We start from the raw sequence: 20,650 nt of genomic DNA on the forward strand, positions 1-20,650 counted from the left end.
AGGTATTTTCTCACATCTATTAAAACCTCACAACAGCACTCTATCAAGTAGACATCTTAATGCTCTTTTTTTTTTTTTTTTTCCTCCAGCAAGAGTACAGAAAGGATGGCCTATTGGGCCAGGGTCAAAAAGCTAGTCAATGGCAGAGTTATGATTTCTGTTTGGCACTCACGTATATATTCAGCCTAAGTGTCCTGTCTCCAAGTCCAATGTTGCTGTTCACTAAATGGCTGCTGGGGATGCCTCTCTAAACCCTTGCTTCTCAATCTCTGATATGAGGCCAGCTGTGACATCCTTGTAACCTTCTGTGAAATGTAGAATCCCAGACCCCACCCCAGTCCTACTGAGTTAGAATCCCTGGGTGATGCAAGTCCACATGAACATTTGAGAGGCTCTGCCCTAAATGTTTCTCACGTGTAGGCTGAAAATCTACCGAGGGATCAGCTGTCCATGACCCCAGTTTCATTGGGACTCTTGTCTTCAGGAGGTCCCGGCCCATAGAGTGCAGATAAGGCTTAACCATTTCTCCTTGCACTCAAGGTAGTCACCCCTTGGCAGTTGTGTAGTTGAGTAATTTTAGACTTTGTATCTCAGTTGGTTTCAATGAGCGGTCTATTGTATTTTTTGAGAGGCAGTGTAGATGAAAACCACAAAATATAAAAGCTTTGTTCATTTATTCCAAAAGCATTCATGAAGGCTCCCCATATGCCAGGCATTGTGCCCTCAAAAAATTCACAGCCTGATGGAGAAATAGGCCAGTAAACAGACCTTTCGAATACAGAGGGATCTGAGCTAACAGAAAGTTCTCAAGTTGCACAGAGGGACATCGTCTCGCCGAGATGTTGTTGGACATTATCATTTCCATTCCTAATCTTTTCCTCTGTCTGCAACAGGAGCAAGATGGGGCCAATTTTCAGGTGCCATCTGGGGTCCCAGAGCCCATCTCAAAGTGTGGTGATCTGGATGTCATCTTTGAATATAGAGCTGCCAGCCAGAAACTCACAGTGACCATTGTGAGAGCACAGGGCCTCCCCGATAAGGACCGAAGTGGCATCAACTCCTGGCAAGTTCACGTAGTCCTGCTGCCCAGTAAGAAACAAAGGGGCAGGACGAACATACAGAGGGGGCCCAACCCTGTCTTCAAGGAAAAGGTCACCTTCGCCAAGCTGGAGCCCAGAGACGTGGCTGCCTGTGCCATCCGCTTCCGCCTGTACGCCGCCCGCAAGATGACCCGTGAGAGAATGATGGGAGAGAAGCTGTTCTATCTCAGCCACCTGCACCCAGAAGGGGAAACGAAAGTGACTCTGGTTCTGGAGCCAAGAAGTAATATCAGTGTGAGTATGTCAAATGGTGCTGCTAATGATGCAGTGTGTTTGAGGATGTGGAATTGTCGACTCTTGATTTAGTACATTCAGCCTGTGAATTCAAACACTTTAATTTAATTTTCCATTTGGCTCTCCTCATCCTTCTAAGCTATGATTTGCACTTCATGCTTTGGTGGGTTTTTCACGCCCATCTTCCCTGTAGGCTAATGGACATCCATTTCAGGAAACAAGAGCACAATGTGTGGAGGGCATGGGAACACCAGGAGAGGTGGCTAGGCCTTCTAGTTAGCTAATAAATGGTCCTACCACCCATTCCTCCATCCCCCACTCTGCCCCCAGTATGTACTCTGATGAAGTTCAGAGATGGGACTGTTAAGGTGAGGTCCCTGACAAGTGTGCCTGAGTAGGCTGCAAATAGTAGCCCAGAACTCCAACCACTTCTAAGACCCTCTATTTACATAACCAAGCTTCTCGGTATGCCCCACCCTCTGTATCCCCTGGGGTGTCAAGGAAAGAGACAGTGCAGCCTGTGTGTCTACAAGACAGGCAGTCCCACTGTTGCCATCGGTAATGTGTCATCTTGTACGAGTATCACCTTCTAATAAACATGTAAAAAGATCAGGTAGCTATCTTGGGCTTTGGGGCCAACTGAGTGCCTGCCGTATGTCAGGAAGGGGATGCAGAAAAGAACCCAACGGGTGATGCCCCTGCCCTTGGGGAGCTTGCAGACTGGTGGAGGAGGGCGACAGTAGGTAAACCAAGGCAGGAGGGGAAGAAGAGCATGACAGGGGCTGCCATGCATTTGTTTAGAAGAGTCAGAGAAAGTTTCTTGGAGGTGCTGATAAAATCCAGAACTCGGGAAGTCCAGGGAAGAAGCAGGTGACAGGTGGAGGACAAGGATGTCAGACAGAGAGTGTCATGTGCAGGGTCAGGGGGTGGGAAGGAGCTCGTCAGGTGTGAGGACGAGGAAAGGAGCCAGAAAGGCTGGAGTGTAGCAATGGGAGGTCCGGCCACTGACATTTTAAATAGGTATTTCAAAATTAATGTCTCCAGGCCTGAAATCCTGACTGTTGCCTCCCTAAATCTACTCTACCTACAGTATTCCCATCCTGGCTAAAGGCAATTTTGTCTTTTTTAGTTGCTCAGGTCAAAACCCTATTGGTTCCATCTTCAGAATACAACCAGAACCCAACCTGCTGGATGAAATGGCCTCCTAGTGTTCTCTGTGCTCCCTTTGCCTCCTCAGACTCTTCCCAACATGGGCTCAGAATGAGCCTTTGAAGCATAACAGTGAGGTGATTGCTGGGGAGACGGGACTATCAGGGGACTAAATGGTAATGGGCAAAATATAATAAAGATTATATTAAAAATAATAAGTAAAAAAGGACCCATAAGCCAGATTACACCTCATCTCCAGTCCCTCTTTTCTTCTTAAGCTCTGAGTAAAGCATATCTGAAATCATGAAAAAACAGAAGCCACAGAAGGGCAGAAGGAGTCCCGCCTGCACTGTAGAGCTTGAGGATAGGTGTGACCAGGCCCCTGTTTCTCTGTGCCAGGCCCTGTGCTGAGTGCCGGGAGCACAGAGGTGAGCGGGGAAAATGAGTCAGTATGAAAGAACTTGGGGGGTCAACAGTTTTCCCTTCTCCAGTTGTTTGCTGAGCACGATTATACGCCAGACAGTGGACTATGTATGCACTGTGGCCTGAGAGATGATAAGGATCGGAGAAGTCTGAGTTTCCCAAGTGAACAAAGACAGTAAATGGCCTTTGAAGGGGGGCACAGCCTGGGGAAAACCACGATGTCGTAAAAGGGCCTGGGGGATTGATGGGAGAGGCCAGCTAGGCGGAGATAGGTGCCACAGTAGATGCTTCTGCAGAAGCAGAGGGGAGGGGGGGACCCTCACCCAAAACTTAGCAGAAATTCCATTGTTGGGTTATCATCATCCAGCAGGGCCTATAGGCACCTATCAAAACCAAACCACCCAGCCCCGTAGTTTACAAATTGTATTCCGTGAAAGCCCGGGCTCTAGATGCCCATGGCTTGGTAAATAGGATTTAAAAAAATATTTAATTACTTTTAAAGCATTGATTCACTGATGTTACTGATAAGAAGTTTTAGGAAATGATTTTCCATGTGGAGGAAAACGGTTTGAGCAAAGCCTGATATACTTGTTACTGGTGGAAGAGGTGGTGGCTCCGGGGGGCTGGTGGCTTCCCCTGCAGAGCTGACTGCTACTCCCCTTCCTGAATGAGAATCCACTCGGTGACCTGCTTCACTCACCTCCTTCCGACTTGTCTGGTGCATAAAGTGGGTGCTTTGGGGAAGTGCGCACATCAATAACCATAACATAAGGTGTGGGCTCTCCCCCGGCACACCTGGTACCTGCAAGGTCTCTGAGATTGCAGTCATGTGTCACCTTCTGTATCAAAAATTTGTAAAAGTGCTCACTTTCGGTGTCATTTGTTTCTTAGGAGAAAATATATAGCATCTGGCATATTCCTGACCTTAAGAAGCAGAACTAGGGGCCAAATGTTCTGTGCAATGGTAGACATCCAGCGGTCATTTTTTTTTTCTAGTGAAGACAAAATGCCCTTTGAATTGCTACATTCATCACAAAGCTGCAGAGAACAGAGTGGATGGGTTCCACAGAAACACTGGAGCACAAATTACACAGGAGGGAATTTGGGTCTGTATTAAATGTATTATTAGTTTTCTATGTATCTTAGATGGTTTGATTTACGCTAGTAATAACATCTTGGCTCGTTTTGTCTTAGAGAGGAAATATTGAATGGAGACAGTTCTGGAAACAAAGATGTCAGCTGATAATGCAAGGGCTCTCATCCACTGCTGCGCTCCCCAGACCCATTATCATTCACACAGAGTGCGCCCTTCCTCAGTAATCTTTGGCAGCCGTGGAGATTGGGCTACAATTTCACCAAACATAATATTGCCTTTCTGTAAGGGAGAGTAGTGCAGTGTGGGCCAATGGATTCTTTGTTTTTCTTCCCCTCCAGAGTGGAGAGTCTCCGCTCAGCCCATCTGCCGTTTCTCACAGTGACAGTGCTTCTTCCACGCAGTCGCTGTCTCATGGAGGGGCGCCAGAGCTGCTGGTGGGGCTGTCCTATAATGCCACAACGGGGCGATTATCTGTGGAAGTGATCAAAGGCAGCCATTTCCGAAACCTCGCTGTGAACAGAGCGCCTGGTAAGTACATGCTCCTTCCAGGGGCAAGTACAAGGCTGTGCCTGCTTTCACTTTAATTCTTTAACTTGTACAATGAAAGTTATCTTGGTATGGCTTAGGGACTTTTTACAAAGTGATACCTCTGGGTTTTAAAATGGCCTTTCGATTTAATTAGGTTGAAGGCTTCTCCAGTATCTAGACACATCTTGACATGAAATAGGCTGACCTTCCTGTGTATAGTATTTAAGAGAAAGGAATGATGTCTCTTCAGCCACACAATGCGTATGGGCAATTAAAATCTGCTAATAAGTCCCAGGCCCTCAAACACCTTTAAAGAGGTAGAGCTCAGGCATTGGAGTGAGGCAGGTCTATTCACTTACCCAGTAGCTTTGCTTTGATCTGTGCAATTTGCCTGTCTTTTCCGAATCTTGGTAGACTCATTTAGAACAAAAGGTTATTAATAGTATCTTCCTCATGGAGTTCTTTTGGGGTATAAATAAAATGATTTTTGTAGAGTGTTAGCATAGTGCCTAACACATGGTGAGCATACTAGAAACGTTCATGGTTATCGTGCTGAGGAAAGATGATGCGAAGGAGCAAGATCTGGGGCAACACAGGCCTGACTTGCCACTTCTGAGGTCACTGCTGGAAAAAAGAGCTTAAGACATACTCCAACAGCTGCAGTCCAGGGCTCAGGAAATCAGAATAAGAGAGCAGCGCCTGCCAACCACCTCTCAGTACCCAAGGAGCTCCTTTAGAACACTGGAACGATGCTGCTAAAAATGAGCTTAACTTTCAGGATCTCGCTTGTCAGCCAAAAAAAAAAAAAAATCTTAAAAAGGGGCAGGAAGATGATTTTTGCCTCAATTGTGTCTCTGGACCTCATGTACGTACATCTAGTCAGAGGAGCCTAGTTTGTATCCAGAATGCTAGCTACGAGAGAGTCAGAAAAATGTTGTTGAATTTCCAGCCTTTCAGTAAAGGAAGATAGTGAGTCTGTCCCTCATTGACACCAAAGGGCGAGTGAGCAAGTGAGCCTCCCCTCATCGACACCGAAATCTTCCTGATACAAGAATGAAATCAATAACAACATGGTAGGCTGTGCGAGTCAGTGGACTCTGGCCTCGTATGTTAGCACCAGGTGAAGAGCCAGCAGAGCTGGTAGAAAAAGGTTGGATTCAACAACAAAATCTTGGCTCTTACTCTCGTCAGCCTTTCACTGTGCTGCACCCCATGAAGTCTCTGTCCGATGGTATCTTGTTAGCCAACCTGTACTAAGCGCATTAGAGCGAGTTTGAAAGGAAAGCCCCCCACTCTGGATCGGTGCATCCAACGTAACCTGCGCTGACACTCAGAGTCAGGTGACAGTTATTTGAAATGCATAGTAGATGCTGATTATTAATTGCATAGCTAAACTCTCTTTGTTAGGTACAGCTTTGCTTCCTAAAATAGCTCTGGGTTTATGAAAGATCTGGATTTACTGCTTTATCGTCAGAGCTTTTGCTGGTCTCTTTCCCTGTCCTCATGAGGTTTGGTGAGATCTGAAGATTTGGGGGAAAGAACATGGTGGTGCTGCAGAGCATGATGGGGAGGTGGGTCACACAGTCACGATTCATTCCAGTGCATGCCAGGAAGCTCTGTGTGCTACGTGGAACCAGGCAATACAGCGGGTGAGGGAGGCCAGCATAGTGGCTAAGAAAGCATCAACTGGAGGCCCCAAAACTAAGGGTGTGAATTCAGGCTCTGCCACTTACCAGCTTTGAGTTCCTAACGTTTTCTGAATCTCAGTTTCCTCATCTGTAAAATGGGGTCATAACAGTACACAGGTTGGCATACTACATATAAAGCTGTGATATTAAGGATGCTATTATTGTATTTTCATACATTTTTATATGAAAGAAAATATGCCAAAGGGAAATTCTTGTGACCAATGTTTAAAACATAATAGGAAAAAATGCAAGTTGTAATTTACACATTGACTTGATTCTAGAAGTTTTAAGTCTGTTTGGTATTTATGACATTATTTTTCATAGACATAGTGTTGCAGTTCAACTTAAAATGTAACTGACATGCTGTGTCTTTGCAGTCAAAGTAATAGAAGACAATGTTGCTGTGATGCTATTAATTAAAACAGAAACCCAATAGGGAAGACAAAAGTTTTTTGTTTATGTAGAATGCGGGTACTTGAGAAAAATCCAGCTTAATTAGGAGGGGTTGAGAAAGTAGAGGGTTCCTTTGTGGAGATTCTGAAAGGGACCTCTTGGTACTTTCAAGGGCTTTAGATCTTGACGGCATTGGTTCTTCATTATGTCTCACTTCATTACGCCACTAGCACTACTTTGGCAGTCGTCAGGCAGGCTTAGGATACATTTTTAGTTCCCATATGGAGGAGAACAAGAGAGAAAGGGTGAGGGAACAAGAGTTTTATGAGGTAACTGAGCAGAGTTGGAAGAAGCGGGGGTGGGGTAAGGCAGGGAGAAGGAAAGAGGATGCAAGGGGGGAAATGAATGGGACTGAGAGTGGGGGTGGTAGAGAGACCTTGCCAGGTGCACTGGCCTCCAAGGTAGAGGTGGGGGGAGGACAGAGCATGGGACCAAAGCCCTGTGTCAGCATCAACCACGAAGGAGGTGCCTGCCAGGGGAGACACGTGTAGGAACATGTATGTGTACAGGTCCCAAGTCCTGTGCTTGGGACTCTGGGCACGGGTCCAGCTCTTTTGTCTGTGAAGAGATGACACCAGTCCTGTCTTACTGGGTGACTGTGATAACCTGAAGAATAGTTCTTAGGGAAGTTGAAGGAAAATAGGCCAAGCCTGAGTATTGGGAACTTTCCTTCCCTAGAATACTGGCGTTTCTAAATCTTGCTGGAAACAGAGACAAAGGCTGGGATTTAGGTGTGAGAATTAGTTTTTGTCTCAAGATATATGATGAAACAGAAGATAACTTTGAATTCACCAGCTTCATTCAGTCAGGTCACTGTGCTGATATTTTAAACTTGTCTTCAACGAGTTAGACAAATAGTAGATGAAGTTCCTCTCCTCTATTAGGGTCTTAGATAAAATAAGCCACTGAAATGTAAACTTCCCTCCCCGAACTTTTGAGTTAAATCCTTGGGGAGAAGGCTTAGTGAGGAGCAGGTTTTACTCTGATGAGCAGGAGCTGGTGGGAGCATACTTAGAGATGCGAGCCTCTATATGTAACCCACACCCCCAATCCAGAATGGCTAAAACTAAAAAGACCAATTCAACCAAGTATGGAAAACTAAAAAAACCACTTAGGGAAAAGTGGTTTTCCTTAGCAGTTTCTTATACAACAAAATATGCACTGAAAACCCAGCAGTTCCATCCTTAGGCATTCACCCATAAGTTTTTGAAAAGGTCTGCATGAGGATGTTCAGAGCATCTTTATTCATAATGTCAGAAACTGCATTAGACTGAGCAGCTTAAACAACAAAAATGTATTTCTCATGGTGGTAGAAGCTAGGAAGTCCAAGATCAAGGTGCCAGCTGATTTAGGTCCTGGTGAGAACCATCTTCCTAGTTTGCAGACAGGCACCTTCTTGCTATGTCCTCACATAACAAGAGGAAGAAAAAAAAAATCATCTCTCCAATGTCTCTCTTATGGCACTAATCCCATTCATGAGGGCTTCATCCTCATGACCTAATGACTTCCCAAAGGCCCCAAATACCAACACACCTTCCAATGGCATCACACTGAGGAATAGGGCTTCAGTAAGTGAATTTGGGAAAATATATACATTTAGTCCAAAGCACAAATAGAACAAAACATAACAACTGAAGAATCTAGGAGATGGGTATAAGGGTGTCCACTATATAATCATTTCAAATTTTTAGTGCATTTGACAAATTTAGTTATTAAATAGTGGGCAGAAAAAATGCTCTGGAATAGTTCAGCTGGGTCAGGAGGAAAAAAATAAGAGTCTTAGCCATACGTAGGGGCTTCTGTGGTTGGCATCTCAAGGTTGAACCCTACTCCCCTGACTCAACCTTGGACAGGACAGACAGGGCCCCAAGCAGCTGAACCCGAGGAAATTTTCTGCAGTGCCCTCCATAAGCCAAATTCATCCCAAGGAAAAGTATGTGGCTGGGCATTTTCTCCATTTCCACGCTTAACCTTTTTTTTGTTCATCTGATAGGTTGGTAGATAGATAGGTAGGAAGGTAGGTAGGAAGGTAGGTAGGTAGATAGACAGATGGATTGATCGATTGATTGATAGGTAGATAATAGACAGATAATGTAGATTTAGATATAGATATAAAAATCTGTCTATCTATCTATCCATCCATCAATGTTTTGGTGAAAGTGACCATGTTATAAATTGCTGTGTTTTTTCAAATCGTAGATGGGCTAGGAAAGATAAAATAGGCCATTTGAAAATTACTGAAACTGGCCCATAGATCCTAATCAGAAACAATATATAAACGAGGTAGCAAAATAAACTGATCTTAGCCCACATCTTGGAACAACATACCAAGAATCATTTCGCACTTTCAAGGTAACATCTCATTTACGACACATAGTCAGTATTCAGAAATACTGTTTTCATGATTGCTGTTAAGGTGGTACAAGAGTCTACAAATCTGATGCGGGGGTTGGTCTCCACGTCTGTACGTGGTGAATGGTCCAGGTGGAAAAGCAGCTTACGGGGTCTGGAAGACATCTGCAACCCAGACATGCACTTGCAGATGCTTTTGAAAAAGTCACCATTGTGAATAAGAAACATTTGATTATCCATTGAATTTGGTTCACTAACAGTTTCGCAGCTCTGTTCTGTCCTTTTCCTGGGCCTGCCACCCAATCCCTGCATGGCTCGACATCAGGTTTAACCTCCCTGAATTTCATTTTCTTGCCGATTAAGTGAGGTTAGCAAGCTAACTTACTGATACAAGTGCTAGTTAGTGTTAGCTTCTTGCTCTCCATCCCCATCTCCGCTGTGTCTCCTTCTCTGAGGTGGTACTTCCTCAGTGCGCATATGTGTGTGTATATGTGCACAAGTAATCGTCCTTAATGTCAAAACTATCATTAAGCTGCCCCCACTGGTTAAAAACAAGTTCCTGAGCCTCTCAGCGTGGGCACGGTTGGCCGTGTGTGATAATTACATCCCCAATGATAATACTTATAGCAGCAGCGTATTAACCTTGTTAGGCACTCACAATAGCAGAGAGTGGAGGAAAGAAAAACAAAAAAGCAAATCAAGCCGCCTTGTGTTTCATGTGAAGACAAAGTGGGATGCAGGGGTGCACTCTACAAATGAAGTGCAGGGAGAAAAGGACTAAATGAAGATGCGGGGTGTCCCACCTTCTTTAAAAGTCCGGGACCAGGTTTCAGTGCCTGGTCCAGGTTCCAGTGCATATTTATTCATAGCTACTTTGTGCTCAGAATTATGACAAATTCATAGGACAGTTTGCATGTGGCACTAACTTATTGAGTACATAAGTGGTATTCCTTTACAAACATTAACTGATTGAATCCTCACAACCATATCAAAGTTAGAAAACATGAGAAGCATCAGGAGATAAAATACAGTTCCAGTGGCATATGAACTGTATCGCAATAAAACTGCTCAACAAGCAAGAAGAAAAGAAAAATGACAATATAATAAGAAAAAACAACAACCAACCTCAGTCACCCACGGAAGGATAACAGCAGGATGGAGGCCAGGCCTCTCTGCCCAACAGCAGAAGCCAGAGAGCGCAGGGAGAATATCATCAAAGTCCTAAGAGGAAAACTTCACTTAGAATTCTGTGCAAGTGAAAGGAACGTAAAAATATTTTCAACAAAGTTCGAAAGGTTTCTCACTGAAAGAACTACTAACTGATGTATTTCAGAAAGAAGGAAATTGAACTTGGAAGAAGTGAAGTGCAAGAAGGGATAATGAACAAAAAATGGTAAACATGTAGGTAGCTATAAGCGCATGTAGACTGCATAGATCAAAAGCAGCAACAGGAGGACAAATGAACACCACTAGGAGAGCAACCTCAAAGCAGAAATAAAATTCTAGGTGGAAATAACATGAAATATGGGAGAGGGAGATGGAAATCACAGAATTCTGAGGTCCTAATGTTGTTTAAGAGATATTGATTAAGCCCTGGCTGGTGTAACTCAGTGGATTGAGTGTGGGCCTGTGAACCAAAGGGTCACCGGTTTGATTCCCAGTCAGGGCACACGCCTGGGTTGCAGGCCAGGTCCCCAGTATGCACCCCAGGGGTGCGTGAGAGGCAACCACACATTGATGTTTCTCTCCCCTTCTCTTTCTCCCTCTCCTCCCTCCTCTCTAAAAATAAATAAAATAAATAAATATAATAATAAAATAGAGATATTAATTTGAGACATTAAATCAAGTGTACACGTTAAAATTTTAATCCAGCTTTCAAACCAATAGAAGGAATAAATTAGAATTAAAAATGTCAGTTAATCCAACAGAAATCAGAAAAAGATACTTAAAAGCATAGAAAATGCAGAATAGATAGAAAGTGCAAATGAACACAATAAAAATAAATCAAAACATATCAGTGGTCATAATTGATGTAAGGGGACTGCTATATAGATATAACATTAGATTAATGTTTCCCTTCTCAACCTCTCCCTGTCCCTCCTCTGCACAATCTGTCTCACATGCTGCAGTTTATATTAGGCCCACCCAGCATCCTAATAATAAGGAAAAAAAACCCAAACTAATAACCAACAGATTGGGCTTAGCTCAGGAATGCAGGATAATCCAAAAAGGAAAACCTGCTGGTGTAGTTCACCATATTAACTGATTTATGAAAAACCAGTATGGCTTCCTCAATAGGTGCAAAAGAAGCTTTTGGCACAATTCATTATCCATTGTTGATAAAAAGGTACTCTTAGCAGATGAATAATAGAAGGCACATTCGTGTCGACGAGGCTAGTAAGCAATAACAAACACATCCTACAGTCTCAGTGGCTCACACGCAAAGGTTTGTTTCTTCCTTGCGTCACTTTCCAAAGTGAACCAGATGACTCTCCTCCAATCTCTCACTGAGGCCCGCAGGCTCTTTAATAAGGGGATAATATTGTATTCAAACGTGCCTCCTATTGTTGCCACGAAAGGCGGGGTGAGGCAGCATGGGGGACTTCTTGCTTGGTGGCAGTGGCCGAATATAGCCATGACCGAAGGTAACATTATCTCCTCTTGTGTTGTGCTATTCAGAACTTAGTCCCATGGCCCAGGCAACTCAAATCTGGCGGGAGGCCTACATCCTTAATTTGATATTGGATCTGAATCTCTAACCGTTATTCTTCTGAGAAGGTTTACTGGGCCTTTGTTGTTCAGAGCATCTTAAAATTCATCTCTTACTATTTGGAGGCCTTCCTTTGTTTTCCAATCAGTTTTTCAGTCAGTTTCCAATCAGAAGCAATCAGTTCTTCCAACCACAAAAGGGTCTGATTTCCTGTATTCTCTCTTCTTTCCTTTTTTCCTGTCACACAGGTCAGGTCTTCCTCAGGCTGACCTTTCACCTCCCTGCACCTCCCAAATGAAGCCAGTTGAACTGAATACTCACGTCTGACATTCTGTTTTTCAATCTGTTTCCCGAGAGCAACAAACTCATTAGTCATATGCTCTTCCTTCCAAGTTGCAGCAGATGGAGACTTCCAGCCTCACATAATATGGATTATGGCTCTCCACTGCTCTAGCTACGATACTAGTTGTTCATAACCTGGCACGCAACTTGTAGGCCAGTGCCCATTCTTTAAAAAATGTTTTTTCATGGTAACATTCCAGTTCAGATGACCAATTACTACTACATCAGTCAGATTTTGTCAGGAAAATGGAAAATACTCTAGGTATTTGGAGTCAGACGTTGTTTATGATAGAGCTTAAGCACAGGGGGCAGGAGAGGAAGCGTCAGAAGGGCCCTCTGCGTGAGATGCAGAAGCACAGGTATCACAGGAAAGTCTGGGCATGGTCTGGGCTGTGAGCACATGGGAGGGGTGGTGCTCACGAGGATGCTTGGACACCATGGGCAAACCCTTGCTCTGCAATCTTGAACGCTGCACATGAGCCTGCAGCTTGTCTCGATAGCTATTCCCCTTTCTTTCTGCTTTCCAGTCTCATAAAAGTAGCTTTCATTAGTGGAACGTAACTGGAGTCTTACAGGCAAGAGATGTAGGCAAATGTGGTTTTAAGGCTTTACACCCCTTTGGTACAGGAAGGAGCTTAGAGAGGTAGAAATGGTGTGGCATAGCAGCAGCTGGTAGGTGGTACAGGCGGGAACTCGCTCGACCTCAGTAGTGGGCATTTTAAGAAAATATACACTCACTATCATTCTTAATCCTGAAAATCCCTCCAAGTGAGGACAAAATAAGGCTCCTGCTAGCATCGCTTCTCAACTTTACACGAGAGGCTGAAGGCAATGCAAAAGAATAAGAAAAAAACAATTAAAACTTGAAAGGAAGAAACAAAACTATCACTATTTGTAGAAAATTTGGTTCTCTACATAAAAAATACAAGATAATCCACAAATTTCAACTAAGAAATTTGTTTGTTTACAAAATCAGTTTTCTAATATATCAGGAACAATTAGAAAGTAGAATTTTAAAACATCACTATTTATAACAGCAATAAAATATCTAAGATATATATATATATAAACTAAAGGATAACAATAAAAGATGAGTACAAAAATTGTAGGAAAATTATACACCTTTTAAGATACAGCAGGAAACTCAATAGGCAGGTATACCATGTTCATTGGAACTTGGATATCAAAGAATATTCCGTGTCTTTCCCAATGTAATCCGCATATCCAGTGCAACCCCAAGTGAAATCCTGACAGTGTTTTTTGGTATGTTTTGCCCTTTTAAAAAGATCAAATAAAACTCGATAAGCTGTTTCTAAAATTCATATGCACGAGCTAGTTAAACCAAGCAAAAGCTTAGACTAACTGAGGTTTTTAAGAAGATAACAGTGGGATTCTTCCTACACAGATTATAAAATGATGATAATAAGTATTTTGAGGCTTACGGAAAGGCACCCAAACTGAGAAACTTGACATCTGACAGATGTTGTTTTACAACTCAGCTGGGAGATCATGGACTATTTAATGAACAGTGCTCCCCATGTGGCAAAATAATTAGACCCCCACTTCACACCACACACAAAGATTAATTTCAGGTGTCCTAAAGATCAGTGTGGTAAGGCAGACAGAGAAAGGCAAATATTGTATGATCTCACTGATATGTGGTATCTAAAAAAAAAAAGGATAGATCCAGAAAACAGCTTGCTGGTTTCAAGAGGAGGGAGATGTGGGGAGTGAAATGGGTGAAGGCAGTCTGAAACGGTACAAACTTTCAGTTACAAGCTAAATAAGTCCTGGCGGGGCGGTGTACAGTATGGTGACTATAGTTAACAATACTGTGTTGTATGTTTGAAAGCTGCTAAGAGAGTAGATCTGAGAAGTTCTCATGACAAGAAAAATGAGTTGTAACTATGTGTGGTCATGGATGAGAACTAACCTTACGGTGGCGATCACTTCGTAATAGGATCAAGGTCCCCCTTTGAGCTAGAACCATCAGCGACATTTCCTTCTTTCAGTCAGGTGTCCTCAGACTGGATTGTTTACAAAAGTATTATTTTTGTCACTTACAATGCAGTTTCAGTGGTGGAGGTTTGGTAGTCAGGTTTGGCCTTTCTTGTAATCAGAAAACAATCTTGTGACAAGATAAAGCTTGGAATTGCTCTCTGAAGTGAGCAAGCCTTCGCAAAGGTTAAGTCAGTTCCCGCTGCAATACTGGCAGCAGAATTCCCAGAGCACTTTGGTGACTGAATTAACTTTTCCTTCAGGAATCACACAGCCCTTTACAGCTGCAGAAACACAAATTCACCCCCATCCCCCATTGTTGGTTTCCTGATAGCTTTTCCATAGAGCAGTTTGAAGAGCGGAGAGCCCTGTTTCTGAGACAGAGGAGTGTTTTCCCACCTGAAGTGTAATTTCACACCTTGTGTTTCTCAGCAGATAAGTGCGTAAAATAACACATCAAACCGGAATAGAAAAAGATCAACATAGAAAGAAAACTGCAGACTGTAATTTGTTTCTTATTGTACAATGCTCTTGTGGAGAACAGTAAATTACAGAGGCCTGGGCGTTTGCACTTTTTAAAAGTTTGACTAGTTTTAGGTGGGAAAGTGAGCAGTAAACATAATCAGCTTTTAGGCTGAACAGATATACAGAAAAAGAGAATTTGAGAAACACTTTAGCATTTAGGATTTTAAAAAAGAATAGAGAACACATAAGTTGGTAAAAGTTGCAGTTAAGAAAAAAAGTCAAGAAATACATTATTTTTAGTAAAAATATAATTGTCTTAGGAGATGATGTTCTTTGTAAAAATTCTTTCAGAAATTTTAGCAAAAGTGGTAGATTGTATCAGTGATTTGGATATTTCCTTTCTATAAATGACTAAACATACTATGCTAGTTGCCATTTTACAGCATTCTAGTGCAAGGATTATAAAACATAGCTGTATTTTGCAGGTTTGAAAAATCTTGAGACAGAAAGAAAAAAGAAAGTTGAGCGTCCTCCCAGTCATGCACATTTATTAAAAAATGTTTCAATTATTGGATGCCTGCTACATGTTAGACCCTGGGTCAGGCCCTGGGGCCCAACAAAAAGGAGCTGCCTGGGAAAGGGCAGCTACCTCTGTTACTACCGGGATGCCACTAGCCTTGTAGACAAGCACACAGGCAATGAAATACTCGGTGATACGTGCTGAGATAAGTTAAAACTTGATTTTTAAAAACATTTTAATTTTTTTCAGTTCCAGTTTATATGCAATATTATTTTGAACTACTTTCAGGTGTAAGCACAGTGGTTAGACAATCACATACTTCACAAAGTGCCCCCCCGCCCCCGCAATATTTCCAGTACCCACCTGGCACCACGCATAGTCATTACAATACTATTGACTACATTTCCTGTGCTGTACTTTACATCCCTGTGCCTATTTTGTGACTATCAATCCGTACCTCTCAATTCCTTCACTTGTTTTCACCTACTCTCCTAACCTTCCTCTTCTCCGGCAACTACCAGTCTGTTCTCTGTATCTGTGAGTCCGCAAAACTTGATTTTGATGAAGCCCACAGGAGGGTTATCTGAACTAGGGTTGGTGGGGAGGGAGAGTGGTCAGCAAAAATGCCTGGATAAAGTAATGTCCAAACCAAACCAAGAATAGGAGTCCCGTGGAGGTGGTATCACTTGGGATATCAGGGCGTGGACAGCTCCTGCAGAAGTGAAAGGGCAAGAGAGCAGGTGGGGCTGGAGGGATAAAGGGAGTTCCAAATAGTTGGATTCCCACAATAAAGGCAACAATGGTCAAAAACCAGGGCCTAAGTAAGTAGTCTCTACCAAGAAATTTAGTTTTATCCTGAGACTAGTGGGAAGTATTGAAGGTTTAGTTTTTGCTAATTGGTGAGAGTAACATGAGCAGATATGCATTTTACAAATACCTCCAGCCTGTGACTGGTGTTCGGTGGTGAGATCTGAGCTTATGGTGGACACTGAGAGTTCAGTGGCATGGGGGATGGGGGAAAATAGGCCAATTTGGGAACTGTTTAGGAGGTAGAATCAATAATACTTGGTGATTCATTGGCTGGACCAGGGTGAGGAGGTCGGTCTTGTCAAAAGCGTCATCCTGGTTTCTGACTGGGACCGTCGGCGGCTGATGCTACCATTCACAGAGATGGGACCACCGGGGCAGCAAGTTGTTAAGGTTGGGAAAATGATGTGTGAGATGTGTGTGTGAGGTCCGTGAAGAGAAATGTGGTTTTCAGTTGGATATTGAGCTTGAGAGAGAAGTCTAGTCCAGAGATACAGATCTGGTTGTTGGCACTGAGTAGATGACATGGTCCAAAGAATATGTACAGTGAGAAAAGAAGAGACTCTAACTCAGGCATAAAACAGTATTTTGACTATGGAAAGAAAACCAGGTAGAGCAAAATATATATACTTATCTTGTTACATAAATAAAATGTGAATAAGAAAACCGTGCATGTCCACAAACACCACTGTCTGTATGTCTATGCGTGTATACACTCCTGCACATGCGGACCTTCTAATAAACATCAGCAAGGTACCCAATAGCGGGCTGCATGGAACACTAGACATTCAAGGTAATAATCCCTTTCCTTAATCATTCATGTAAGATCTAAGTCCTACAGCAAGTACCAGGCCCAAGAATGCCGATCAGTATGTTAAAAGAAAAATTTGCTACCAGTGTAAATATTGCAACTAGACTGGCAAAACAGAAAGTACTGATGTTTTCTCATTTCCATTGTTTTTTTCTTAGATACATATGGAAAACTCTTTCTCCTCAATTCTGTGGGTCAAGAGATGTCCCGCTGCAAGACATCTATTCGACGTGGTCAGCCCAACCCCGTCTATAAGGAGACCTTTGTTTTCCAGGTGGCCCTCTTTCAGCTCTCTGATGTCACGCTGATGATTTCCATCTATAACAGGCGTACTATGAAGCGCAAAGAGATGATTGGTTGGATTGCTCTGGGCCAAAACAGTAGTGGAGAGGAGGAACAAGACCATTGGGAGGAAATGAAGGAGACCAAAGGCCAGCAGGTCTGCAGGTGGCATAGCTTGCTTGAATCCTAGGTTTGTCGACAGGTGTCTATACACTACATCCGCTCTGGTGGCCCTAGGTGTTGACTACCAACACCAACTCAGTGTATGCTGGCAGGCTTTTTAAAGACAGGCTTTCAAAAAGGGATTCAATTCCACTAACTCCTAGGACATTCTGTGTGTTGGGAGGGGGGGAGGGGAGTGGGGGGGTGGGGATCTTTGGGTTTCTCAAAGGTCTGATTTGAATTTAAGTATTGTAATTAAAACAAAAATTCTACATATACATTCAACTACGTGGAAAATGTTACCATAGTTGCAAGCAGTGGTGATGAGTTAATTTGTGTTCATAGGTTTTGAGTTTTGGTTCAGGCTATGGAATGAAGCTTCTCCTACTCCCTTTTCTGTTTGCTTGAAGAGTAACCTGAGACCTCAAGGGAGCTGATAAATGTTACTATTTGCAACCACTTATGTGTATGATTCAGAATTTTATTAATATGGTGCAAAAAACTCCAAAATACAGAAATGAGTCAGATACTGAGGCTCAAAGAGGAATGTAACTGTCACCCATTGTCCCCGATTTCATATTTTTCTCATCAGCCCCCCCCATTTATTTAGCTAACAAATAAATGTTATATAAACTTGCACTTACAAAACAAATTTGTATTAATTAAATACCTCTTTTTATCTCAATTATGTATTGTGGTTTTCCTATGAGGTTTGGTTAGATAAATCATTTTGAAGCTAAAAAATAGTTCAAAAAAAAAAACACTACTGTTGAAAGACAACTTGTCTCCTTTGAATACATAAGATTTCAAACTTGTAACTTCCAAGATTTTTATGCTCTTTTTCTCACCAAATGAACTCTTACAGAATGAGAAGAAAACCAAAAAACCTATTTAAGTCATGGATTTATTGATTTTTCCCAAATCTAGTGCTTTCCTTTTAGATCATCCTTTTTTATATGCAATTATATACTCAAACATCTATTTTGAATGTACACCTGCATGTAACCCAATACTCTTTTTTACGCAGTATTTTCAGTCACTAGAGCATAGTACATTGTAAACAATGGGTCTTTAATAATGTTGACTCGATTGACTCTTAAGAAATGAACATGTTACAATACCTGTGAGTGGAGAAACATTTCCAGCTTGTACGGAATGACCCTAAGTTTTTCTTGGAGCTTTTGATGTGCCTGTAATTGTCTTTTTAATTTTTTTTCATGTTATTTGCAGCAACACATACTAGTTACTGCCTGTATCTGGGCCCGTGCCGTTTGGAACAGTGACGTATGGTTGTGAGCATGAAATTTTACTTCCGACCAGCTTTTACATATTTGTGCAGTGCATGTTTCCATAGTTTTTCTTAGGCCTGAGCCCTTCATTTCAATTCCCTTAAGTTGGCAGTAATAAGAAACGGAAGGGATGTGTGTACATGAAACGCTGTGCCCACGTGCAGCGCTTCTGAGCGATTGCTCAGTCACTTATTTTTAGCTTTTGTGTTTCATTGTTGACTTTTTGCTGTCTACGAGGAGAGTGATAGCTAGTGATGGATGTATACAGTTAAAAACACATAACTCCCTCTCAGCTCTCCATTTTGACAGATTGCAAATGCAGTCGGTATCACTTGAAGAACATATTTATTCCGTACAGCCTGCAGTGGTCACCCTGACAATACCAGCGTAGGGCACAGAATAACCCTACCAGGATTTCAAAGACTGACTTTTGGAATGAAGTGCTTTCACATGGGATAATCAGAATAAGCAAAATAAATTATCGCAATGTATTTTCGGGTCTTGGGATTTTCATGTATAATGCTGCTCAGTTCATTGGGAATAAGTAATAAAACCATGCCCCTTAGGGTTTTTACCCTACCCTCCTCTGGAAGACCTCAGAGTGCTTTTCCAACATCATAGCCATTAGCTGCTGAGTGGTGTTTGCAGCGTGGCTGTGTCAATAACTAGAACTGAGTGCAATTGATTAAGGAGCGGCTCAAAGAATTGGCTCCTCACATCCCTTACTCTCTTTATCCGCTGTGTTTAAAGGGAAGTGGAGCAGCCTTGTTATGCCTGCCTTTATGCAGTCACATGAAAGCAGCATTCACTTTAAAATTTACATTTGAAAAAATCTGCATATATTGTACAGGCAGCCCTAGATTTCTTCCCCCTCATATTTCCCTGCCTTACATTTCACTGCATCTCTTATCTCTTGGGGCTCAATAACCACCTCTACTTCATTCTCTGCTGCCTTGACCCAACCATTTTTAAGGTTTTCTGCTGGTTTGCTAAAGATATCTTTGTGTGTTTGATCTGCTTCCCAATAGTCTGTCCGTCACACACAGTTATAGGAATGTCAGCATTTTAAGGGAAGGGATGCCTGAAAGGCGTTTTTTATTTTTATAATTTTACACTATTGGTGCTACTCACCATGTGGGATGTATGTACATCTTGAATGTACAGCAACAACCATCCTAAAGCTGATGTCTAAATATAAAATGCTAATGACAAGATACATTAAAATACGAGGCTGAATTTTTTTACATTGATTTGAAATTCTAGTTTAGTAAGATCTTTCAATTTTGAGCACTTAAACTCCCTTATTTTCTTGGCAGTCTAGACATGATGCGTCGAACATGTTTTTCACTTGAGCTTTTACATGTGCATTTGCTTTTCAAAAGATTTATGGAAGATAATTAGTTGGTTCTGAAGTAAAAAAAAGCTGCTTTTATGTATTTTCTCTAGCTCATAATTAATATCTCACAGGGACATTTGAAATTGAGGAAGCATCAGTATTTGTTGCATGAGTAGTTCTCTCCATGATTTTTCCTGAAGAGGTGCTTTTAAAATAAGATTATTGAAGGACATTGATGCACTAGGTGTATGCAAATTGGCTTTCTAGTGTGTCTTCTTGCAGGGCATCGGTTTGTAACTGAATTGCGAAGTGCTGGTTTTACCCATCATGGAGGTGGCGCTTGTGCTCCCTGCTACCCTTCCGACTACGGCTGCGTTTGTAAATGGGCCATTCACCAGGCAGCCGAGCACCTGCTCTCTCTCCTCCCTCCTTCGCTGGCTCCCAGTGTGATGCGCAGTTGTTTGGGACCCTTTTGTGGCTGTTGTTGCGTGACTGTGAGGGGAGGTCTCGCCTTCCTAACAAAAGTACTTGTAAGGCTGTTAGCTGTATTATACTCAGCATTCTACCTGCACAAAGTTTGAGAAAGAATCCTCACCGTAATTTCAAGGGGAGAAGAGAGTGGAGTACTGCATTGTCATTTGTTCCCTCTGCTCCTCCTTCAAAGACAGTAATTGACCTCAAACGTCAAGATCCTCCATAGTGCTAGGTGCTGCAGGCAGGCTCCTACCAATTTTACAAATTGTTGACACTTTGACCAGGAACTGTGCTTTATATCCTGGCTGTACTAGGTGATCTTATCTGAAAATCAAAACTCTCTTCTTTTCAAAAAAGCCTTATTTAAGTTGAAATTACTATAGAAAGTGTGTCTGTGATATAGCCAATGAATTGATTAAATTGATGGGTCA

General features: G+C 42.4%; 1 protein-coding gene across 3 annotated transcripts in view; it reads left to right on the forward strand.

Annotated features, from left to right (window-relative positions):
- The window catches only part of SYT16 (synaptotagmin 16), a 198,716-nt gene extending 181,437 nt beyond the window's left edge, over positions 1-17,279 (forward strand). For all 3 annotated transcript variants that reach the window (XM_045201690.2, XM_053929170.1, XM_024568344.3), the window contains exons 5-7: positions 894-1,334; positions 4,341-4,530; positions 16,835-17,279. In XM_045201690.2, the coding sequence (XP_045057625.1) occupies positions 894-1,334; positions 4,341-4,530; positions 16,835-17,148 (945 nt within the window). In that variant the 3' untranslated portion in view covers positions 17,149-17,279. The remainder of the gene's footprint in view (positions 1-893; positions 1,335-4,340; positions 4,531-16,834) is intronic.
- The last annotated feature ends 3,371 nt before the right edge of the window (positions 17,280-20,650 follow it).

The sequence above is a fragment of the Desmodus rotundus genome, chromosome 7 (assembly GCF_022682495.2).
Source record: "Desmodus rotundus isolate HL8 chromosome 7, HLdesRot8A.1, whole genome shotgun sequence".
NCBI lineage: Eukaryota > Metazoa > Chordata > Mammalia > Chiroptera > Phyllostomidae > Desmodus > Desmodus rotundus.